Source organism: Pygocentrus nattereri, chromosome 25 (genome assembly GCF_015220715.1).
Source record: "Pygocentrus nattereri isolate fPygNat1 chromosome 25, fPygNat1.pri, whole genome shotgun sequence".
In the NCBI taxonomy this organism is placed as follows: domain Eukaryota; kingdom Metazoa; phylum Chordata; class Actinopteri; order Characiformes; family Serrasalmidae; genus Pygocentrus; species Pygocentrus nattereri.
Window position 1 is genome coordinate 24236360 of NC_051235.1, and position 10174 is coordinate 24246533.

The following is a 10174-nucleotide window of genomic DNA, read 5'->3' on the forward strand; positions in this document are numbered from 1 at the left end:
GAGTGAAAAGTTCTTCTCAAAGCCAGCTCCATCTAGCCTAACCCCGTTGGACTCTCTCTCTCTCTCTCTCTCTCTCTCTCGCTCCCTCTCTCCAACACTGCTCACACATGCGCAAGGGGGGGGTGCACACAAGCCAAAGACCCGTGGGGCGGGTGGAGGTATAAAACTGCCTCTCCACTCCCAGTCCCCCCCGACTGTCTTCTGAACTCTGAGACAGCCTCCAGCAACATCATCATCATCATCATCAGCAGCAGCAGTACTACAGCACCCTCCCTCACCCAAATGCAACAGCGCGGAGAGTAAAGCGAGCCCGTAGGAGCAGCAGTCCGGACTTACACTCACTGTTCATGCCCAAACAGCGATGGAGGAGCAGCCAGGAACACAGCACTCAGTCTGCAGGACGTGCAGGAGGACCAGCAAGCAGAAGACAACGGTACGAGCCGCGCGTGCAGCTTTTCCATTTAGCGTTTTTGACACTGTCTTAAGTTTGGTGACGTCACGATCGCGCGCACGCAGTATCGTTACTTTTAGAGGCGCGTGCTTTAATGAAGTTCGGCAGACTTTTATTAATGATGGCAGCTCCGTGCGTTTTTACCGCTTCGCCTTAACGTCAGTTTGGCCATGCATGGCTTGGGGAAGGGCTGGGATTTCATGAAGTTTTCATTGCTTAGCTTTTAATCAGTGAACAGTTTAACTAATAAAAACAGGCAACGTTCGTTTCTACATCCGTTATTCTAATCTCAGTTCATACGTTTGCCATTACATGTGCATTGAGCCAGGTAGCGTTTAAGCAAATGTGCAACCTTGAATGCATGCACCAGTTGCACGTGCTGGTTTTTTACCACTTTGCACTGCACGGATAGCACCCATGACCTACAGGTACCATTACTTGTGGAAGGACGTGATTCCACTGAGTTGTACGGCTTTTGTCTTAGCCGAAGAACAACGCTGACCGTGCATCACTTGCACGTTTCTTTGCACAGATGGGCGATATGGCAAAAATGCAATCTCACGATGCTTCACGAAGTTTTCACGAGACACCAGACGTCACTGTATTCATTTTGCAAATTGGAAGAGAGAAAATAATGGCAAGTTAAAAAAATGACAATCACAAATGTCATTTTTTAAAGCATGAAATACAGTTAAACAGGATAAATTGTGCTCTCCTTGTAATGAAACATGCACATGAGATATGTCTTTAAATACTGTTAAAATACCATATTGTGGCATAATTTATCACAATAACAATCAATAATGATCATTTGCCCAGCCCTATATTTTATCTCTTCATGTCGGTTTTACTAATGCAAAATTTGCACCCATGCAAAACCATTAAAGGCTTCACATTAGCCTTGAGTGATACTGTCTGAAAAGTCAGTGCTTATGCATGTATCAGCTGCACATTGTTGTTGTTGCTTTGACTGATGATCAGTGCACTGAACCTCTCCGGAGCTGTGGACCTGAGGCTAATCCATAGGAACTTGTCTCGGCTTTTCTGCAGATGCCTTCGTCGAGTTACGTTTGGCTCTTCGCGGTGGCAGTGGCACTGTGCTCATGTCAAGCCTCGGCGGAGACACTGTGTGGAGGAGAACTGGTGGACACTCTACAGTTCGTGTGTGAAGACAGAGGCTTTTATTTCAGTAAGTGCTGGCAGTGCTGCATGTTGAACGGGAGACTGCACATTCCACACACAAAGCCATGTGTTCCACTGCATTAAGTTAACTGGCAGGCTATTTCTACTACACTTTATAACAAGACTGTGTGGAAGCACTTATGTTTTAAGCAGTACTGTGTAGTGCAGAGTCATTTAGCAATATGGTAACAGAGGAAGAATAGGAATGCTGATCTAGGGTCAGTGTAGGCCTTTTAATTCTGTTCTGTTTACTCTGAATGGAATTCTGTGAACTGGTGAGACCTGTTTCTGGATCTGTAGATCAGCGTCCCTACTCTGACATGTTTGATAAATATAGTCTTTGATCTATGTATGACTTTCACACGAATGCTGCTGATTTTCTTCGGATTTCAAAGTGCCTGGTTCCTCTGTACTGCATGTGCTCTCTCTCTTTCTCTCTCTCTCTCTCTCTGCTTCTTATTTTCTCTCAGATCCTACAAGACATGCAATAAAGTGAGACAAGAGTCCCTCATCACATGTTTGTTTAGTTGGGTTGTTGGTGTTTGGAATGAAAGATCAAATTAGATTAGCTTCCACACTTTTCTGCCCCCCCCCCTCTCTCTCTCACTGTCTGTCTCTCTCTCTTTCTCTCTCTCATTTCTGTGAAATGATGGTGGAGTTCCCCCTCTTGTGCTTCTCCTGTTGTTCTTTTGCTTTTATCTCTGTTGAGCAGGCAAAGGGCAAGGTTAAAAGATCTGTTGAGCTTAACTATTCACACATCCAAAAATGTTCTTTTTCTTTTTTTGCTGAGCTCATGGTCCACCTTGACTTTCTAAACTATTTGTTTGACTGTTTGAAGTTAATAAGTGCAGTAGTGCAACATTACTACTACTCATAACAATAATCATTACAATAGAAGTCATTACAAACAGGCAGATGTTGTCAGAGGATTTATTTTTTTATAATGTTGTGCAAAAGATAATCTCAGTAACTGTCAGTGAGTTGGGCAAGCGCACTGAGTGTACTGTTTGTGGTCCAGGGGAACACCAGTGTTGATGCTCTCCCCCTTCTCTCCCCCTAGGCAGGCCCTACAGATCAAACAGCCGCCGTTCTCACAGAGGGATAGTGGAGGAATGCTGCTTTCGGAGCTGTGATTTGAACCTGCTGGAGCAGTATTGTGCAAAGCCTGCAAAGTCTGAGCGAGATGTCTCTGCCACTTCACTGCAGGTCATTCCAGTGTTACAGACTCTTCACAAAGTGAGTACTGCAACTTATCTCCTGCTGATCTGCTGCTCCTGATTATGATTCCACTGAACAACAAAGCCACATAGCAGAAGAGAAAGATCAGTGCTAAGCACATATTCCAGCTGAACAGCTAAGCAGTGTAGAAAACAACAGAGATAATCCCAAAGGTTGACCATTTTAAAGACGATGCCCTGACAGACAGCTCGACAAACACATGGCTCTGGTAACACAATGCTAGTCTATTGGACAGCATTTGGAATGATGTCATTATTCAAAGCACCAAAACAAGTGCCGTGCCACATTCTGGTGAGTGGTTGTGCCATGTGGTCTTGGCATGAAAATATGTTAAGCGCTGGCAAGACTGTAGGCCAGCTGGCCATGGCTTGAATTTCAAAACAACAAAAACAAATAACTCAACAGCAAAACAATTGGGCTACGCTTAAGAACAGTACATTCACACTGTGAGTAGGTGTGTGGAGTCACGCTCTCGGTGCACCTTCAGGTCAGTGTGCCCCACACAGGAGAACCATTCTTGCTGTTGGTCCATTATAGTCGGTAATAACTGGAATGTTTTGGCTGTACTGGTACACATAGTAGGGACCGAACAAAAACAGCTTATGTTTGAGACATGGGTTATAACAATGGCATCACTAAATGCTACATGCCACATTTGAGCTAGAACCACTCCACTAAGTACTGAGAACAAAGTATACAGCAAAAGTGCAGGCGCCCGTGGTCAAATGGCATGTTTTGTTGAGTGAAAGTAAGTCAACACATCCTCTAAAGAGAACAAACATCTGCACATGTTAACACACAATTACTGTTTCTTTGCTTATTTTGGCATATTATGGAAAAGGCTCAATTTATATGTTTTATTTTTGTTCTATATGTCAAACTCAGCAAATCTATTCAATTATATATGCAGAATAATACCATAGTTACGTTTGTTCCCTGAGGAGGTATTAACTTATTTTTCCCTTAGAAAATCAACAAAGCATACAATTATAAGAATGAACATGAAATTTATATGAAATTACATGATTTTTTGCAATTTTCTAGAAAGTGGCCTTAGAATGTTCTGGCTCTCTGAGCCTTAAGGGCCTCCACATTTTTACTCCAACCCAGCTCACAATGTAGGATTTGAGACCGCTGTTCTATAATGTTTACTGAACATTTAAAGTTGGTCACTCAAAGTCATAAATGCCTTCTGTTTTGCAGGATGGCTCAAGAAAGCCCCTTAATGTGAGATTCTCCAAATATGAGGTGTGGCAACAGAAGGCTCAAAGGCTGAGGAGAGGGGTCCCCAACATCCTCCGTGCTAAAAGGTTCAGGAGGCAGGCTGAGAATATCCAGGCCCAGGAGGAATCTGATTTTCACCGGCCTTTGATGACCGTGCCCAACAGACGTCCACCTATGCTCTCACGCTCGCACAACCACGCCAACCACAACTGAAGCCAAAAGCACCCAATTGTCAGAAAAAAGGGATTACAACCCCTGGCCTTCATGAACCCTGCCATTGCAAATACAGATATGAACATTCTGTGTTATCTCCCACCTTACCCAGCACAAGAGATGTTAGAGCTGAATGTAAGAGCGATGGATCAGGCGACTGGAGAGATGAATGCAGTCTCTGACTCATAAACAGAGTGGATGTCCAGAACTGACACTGATGAGTCATGAAAGTCTTCAAATATGAAAGTCTCCATTCCACAAAATCCAACTCCGGGACAAAGGCTGACTCTGTCTCGTTTGCACCTGTGATTCAAAAGTTCCACTATAGGGAACAATTTTATTGAAATTAGGTTCCCTAATACGCACCTTTCAGCCACCCCAAACTGTGGTGCAATAATGAAGAAAAACATCAGCAGGTTGCACAAAGCCACAGACAATGATAATGGCACTATTTTTTTTTCTATGAACTGCTCGATATGATAATTTTATGGTGCTACCTTTGGGGAAAGGACTCAAAGAAGAGACAAAGAAGAGACTGAAAGCAATTTACTCTTGTCATCATGTTAAACTTTCCGTTTTAGGAAAAAAAAACAAGACAGTGTAAGAAGAGTAGCTTGATATGGGATGAGCTACAGCAACTCAAGCTGTACTCTGAGATCCATTGTGTGGGCTGCGGAGAATGAAGACAAAGCCCAAAGCTGTCGCGTGAGATAGCTTCTAGATAGGATGAGGAAAACATCGAGGAATACCATTGTTAAGGACATTTGTGACCAAGTCAAGTTTTGGACTTTGAACAAGAGCAGTTTTAAGATGCCACATACTTGTACCATAACATTCCAGTCTAAATCTTGTTATCCATTTTATCAATTATTTCCTGTCTTAACTGCATATATACAGTACAAAATGGAACAATCATTTCAGTGGGAACAGCAATAATGTCTTCTTGCATATCTTCAATGTACAACAGTAGTATTCCAGTGCTTTTGCTTGAAATGAAATACTTGAATATGTATAATTAGTCTCCAGGGACATCATGTCATTGACCTTATGAGTAGTCTGTATGAGCAGTTTTCTTGCAAAAATGAGCCGCCAAGCGTTTTCCTTGGTTCAGATACAAATAATGGCACTGTATAAAGGCATTATTTATTTTGATATAAGCATATGAAAATGGTCCCAATGATAGCACACATCCATAACTGGCAGATTTGTGTTACACTATTGTTTTGTTTGTACTGCTTATGTATGTAGATGCTTTGTACCAAAAAGTCTTCTCTTTTTTAAGTAAAGTCAATGGAAGCTTCAAAAGTCTCTTGGTCTTTTTTTCAGCTATTCTAGCTGCAGATTATTGCATTGTGTTCACAGAAACATGAATTGCTTTGCCTAACATAATGCCTACGTACTCATTGTGATGTTTTGTGGAGCTTAAATTTTAAGGTCTTGTACATTTTTGGTGCAGGACTAATGGTTTTAAACAGGCATGGACCTGGCCTCCCCCAGGGGAAGGTGAAGGCTGGAGAACAGTTGCTGTTCATCTTTTACAGACAAATTTTTACAAAAGGTCACCAGGTCAGCTCAGAGGCATGCAGCATTCAAGCGACCTGCGCCTTGTGGATATTTGTTACTTCTACTCGTTCAAGCAAGTGATACAGTATGAAACTATAGTGCATATCAGTGTGGACATTCAGAAAAGTATGGACATTCAGAAGAGTATCCTCCACCAGATGTAGGAAAGTAAAGTGGCCTCTTCGTTTCTACGTTACCTTGCTTAACCCCCCTCCCTCACAGCTTTGGCAGTTCTACGGGCCTAAACCTGCACTCAGTGGTTGTCTTCATACCTTATGAATACTTGAAAGGTCCGAATGCCAGATATTAATTTACCTGCATTTTGTCTTGTGGGTGTTTATATAAGACCTTAAGATGTTTTGATGTGAGTTAAGGACAGAGCTGTTTTCTGAGGTTTGAGGAACTGTCAGCAATGTGAGACAAGAAAAAAAAACCCCAGAATGATACCTGTAGGCTCTGGATCAAAAGAACAGAGAAACAAGAGCACCTTTCTTAGTAAGCAGCATCTCTCATTTGCAGGTGGTTGTTGGCGTTGTGTTTCATTTGCTTTGCTTCCGTCTGATCCGCAGGTTGTTCTGTGGCAGCGATGTAGGTTCCTGTTTACATTATGAAAGTGATTGATGGCACCATTCATAACTTCTGCTTGCAAGTGCCAAAGCACATTCTCTTGGAACAGTTCAGCTGTAGAAAGCCTTGGTGTTCCTAACTAGAGGCAAAAACTTGGATCATTGACCTCAGATCACCGTCACTTGGCTTTCAGCAGTCGAAATGATGGCACTTTTGCCCAGGAAAGAGTTAATGGAGAACAATCCAAGCCCCGAAGTACAGATTCACACTGACACACTGTGCCTGTTAGTCACTCTATTGTGAGAAGTGACGGCCGCAACTACTGGTGCCCCACTGAGCGAGATATCTGTCACCCAATATGTGGGCAAGGACTGCAAACACGCTCATAAGAAAACAAGTAATGACTTGAAGAAATATGCATATTAGGGCTGAGCGATATTGAGGAAAAAGTCATGTTGCGATACTTTGGCGATGTTTGAAAGAAAAATGTACCCAGATATTCCCAGTTAGAGCTAATTATCACTGGTACAGTGCACAGGGTGCACTTAGAGGGGGGAATTACAGCATTAGTGAACCTTATTTATGTTTCATTAACGTTTGCATGTCCTTTAGCATTATAAGGAAAGGAATTTATTCTACCTCATCTAAAATGATTACATTTTGATTTGTTATAAGTTGGATGAACATCTAACACTAAGCATTTGAATTTTCTTGATTATGTGTAATTTTCTTGACTTTATTCATAATCATATTTGCATTATCTGTTGTCTTCTTCAGTAGTCAGTATTCCTAAGTGTCCAAAAGACTGAATTGAATATGATGAGTGGTAAAATTTGCTTTTCAAGGGGATCTCCACCGATTTTGCAAAATTACTTAATCATTTAATGGTTTAGATGTCAACAAAAATGCAGTGTTCGGTGTGAAATGCACCTTTCGAGAGAAATTTACTGAATTATTCACCACTGTAGTACTAGGACTCAGATGTCTGTAGCATTTACTGGCTCCAAAAGTTACATCACATTAAGTTATTACACAAAATGGTTATAACTGTGTTGCTTAGTACCGGAGACACTGTTTTGTGATAGTTTTGTCATGACGTTTTGGCCAAAAATGTATTTTTAATTTAAATACATTTTTAATTTTGTAATTTAAAATTTTTACTCCAGGTTTCCTTGTCAAACTGCATTCTCAACTGAGATCAATGCACGCAAACTAAATTGCTTTTGTAGTTACTAACCTGTAACTACAGTCGTTCAATACAACACAGTTACAACACCAGCGCCGAAGCAGGAGAACTCAGGGCAAATAGAATTGATGGTGTCAACATCAAACTACTCACTACTCTGCTCACCAGTTTATGGGTAGGATAGCAAGGTGCAACTATGCTGTATCACAGCTCCTCTGTTGAATAACATTACTCACATAAATTATGAGTTTTGCTGACGCCATGCGATGTGATGCCGGAGGGCGGAGAGGTACGCACAGGGCGTTGTAAGGAAAAAATAATACCAAAAAACATTAATTTTTTTCATTTAGCACTATTTTACCATTATCGTGGTGTCTTATAAAAACTTCTAAGACACATGTGTGTTCACTGGTCATTTTGGATAGCAGATAAAATGATATTTGCAGTGTAGACACTGGGTGTCTGGTTTCTAGTACTACAACAGAGAACAATTTTAACTCAGTAAATTTCTCTAGAAAGGCACATTTTACACTAAAGTACTCTGAATGATTTTGTTTACATCTAAACAAAATGATTAAGTAATTTTGCAAAATCAGTGGAGTTTGAACATATGGTTTGAACAAGCTGATGAATTTCTTCAGATTTGTGCTCAGTTAAGCTCTGAGAACCTATGAAGCAATGTAAAAAAAAATAAAAAATGTCAAATTTGTCACACGTCTGGAACATCTGTGAGTCAAAATATTCATAGTACATAATTATAAACACACAAACAAAAAAACACTATCATTTCTTCGAAGGCTCATTTGCATGTTTCAGATATGCATATTGCAAAGGCAAATGATAAACAAATGATATCATGCCACTCTAAGGCACATGCACAAAAGATTGATGAAAGAGCATGAATATAGCTAGTCCAAGACTGTAGTGAGAAGTATTAGTCAGAAAGATTGGACCAGCACTCCTCACCATCTGGTGATGGGTCGTGACAAGATGTTGTCTGCTAGCATCACTGTACTATTTCTCTAAGATTTCTCTTCATTTCATAATGCCCAATAATAACTTGTGTATGATGGATGAACAGAAAACTTCATGGAATTGCAAAGCATGCATGAAATGACAAGGTTTGGACAGCAGGCATACATTTCCTGCTGAAGTAAAAATGAATTTTGGGACTGTCTCAATTGCGTTGATTTCTAATGATGTATGGCATAGTGGAAGGTGCTGTCAAAATGCGAAGCTTCATAATGGGTGGTTTAGTTCAGAATGGTGTGGAGTGGTGTTTCTCTTCCAAACTGATGATATGATGGTTGTCTGCTTATTTTCTTTTATTCCTGTCTGTTCAGCTTAGACCTCTGGATCCAGCATTCTTTTGCGAGTTCAGACTATGCCTTCAACATGTGGTGGTACTATGAGTGAAGACTGATTGAAAGAGGGGGAGAACTCTGAGAACTTGGGCTGGAGTTCTGGGTGGCTTCTGAGAGGCCAGCCCCCCCTTGTAACTGGTAGGACTGTCATGGGACTGAGGAACAGGGAGAAGATAGGGGGTTGCTGGGGATTAAGAAACTTTATCACAGGGAGCATAAAGTAAGACTGTGAGTACATATAAGGCCCTAGAGTGGACAGAGGAGGTGTTTTATGCACATACCTCCCCCAAACATCAGTTATTCCGTGTAACTCCATGCAATAAGATCATACAATACTTGTTTTCTTACTTTTCCATTAAAGTAATGGTTCAGGCAAAAATGAAATGTATGCAGTTTTCCTCCTACAGCAAATGTTCAATTAACCAAGGCAAGGTTGGTGTTTGCTGCCTTAGTTTTGCAGATGAGCTATGAGGCTAATTTATGAGGCAACAAGTAATGGAAGCTTATAGGCACCAGGTAAGCAAGGGTGACACCACACCTCCTAAAGTGGTGGGGCAAAACATATTGTTTCAAAGTGGCTGGCTGAGTGTCGAAATGCAATTAGGCCACTGACTAATTTAGCCTTTCATGTGATGCTAATGGTATGGTATGGCATCGTATTTAGTTACTCTTTCCTTCTTTGACCATAATTTCAATATTTTGATGGCTGCAAATATTTGTACTGCTTTCTGTTGTGTTATATCTCTGGCTTTGAAACTTTGTATTTTAAACTGAAAGAATCTTCCATTCCTATGCTGATGAATGCTAGATGTAGAAGAAGTTCCACTGCATTACACAGTACTTATGTAGATTTTTGACCTGCTACTTTTATATTTCTACTCAAGTTGGTTTATGGAAGGTATTTTTACTTGTGTATGCAAGTATCAATACTTTTACTTAAATATTGATTTAGGCTCCTCTACTCACCTTTGAACCTGTTCATGAACAGTGTCAGTGTTTGTTTTGATGCTGCTTCATTAGCTGCAGCATCAGATATCAGAATTTGTTAGCTAACATCGCTGAAGAACATCAGGCTGTTTTCAAACCCAGTTCATTTTCTAAAGTCTGCACCACAGATTTTTGTGTGTGTGTGAGTGTATGTGTGCTCATGGTCTGTGTGTATACCAATTTAAATTTAACCAGTCA

The 10174-nt window shown here is 40.9% G+C and overlaps 1 protein-coding gene across 1 annotated transcript; it reads left to right on the forward strand.

The window, feature by feature from the left end:
* The first annotated feature begins 163 nt into the window (after positions 1 to 163).
* On the forward strand, positions 164 to 5614 carry igf2a (insulin-like growth factor 2a). Its single transcript, XM_017716429.2, has 4 exons — positions 164 to 433; positions 1502 to 1640; positions 2694 to 2869; positions 4076 to 5614. Exons 1-4 carry the CDS (start codon positions 362 to 364, stop codon positions 4307 to 4309), a joined length of 621 nt encoding a protein of 206 aa, XP_017571918.1. The 5' UTR covers positions 164 to 361; the 3' UTR covers positions 4310 to 5614.
* Positions 5615 to 10174: the final 4560 nt, after the last annotated feature.

What these genes read in the sequence shown, in the direction of transcription:
- igf2a (XM_017716429.2), top strand. Translation starts at nt 362, where the DNA reads ATGGAGGAGCAGCCAGGAACACAGCACTCAGTCTGCAGGACGTGCAGG. An exon ending in CCAGCAAGCAGAAGACAACG is followed by an intron (nt 434 to 1,501) that starts GTACGAGCCGCG and finishes GCTTTTCTGCAG; the next exon opens with ATGCCTTCGTCGAGTTACGT. An exon ending in TGTTACAGACTCTTCACAAA is followed by an intron (nt 2,870 to 4,075) that starts GTGAGTACTGCA and finishes TCTGTTTTGCAG; the next exon opens with GATGGCTCAAGAAAGCCCCT.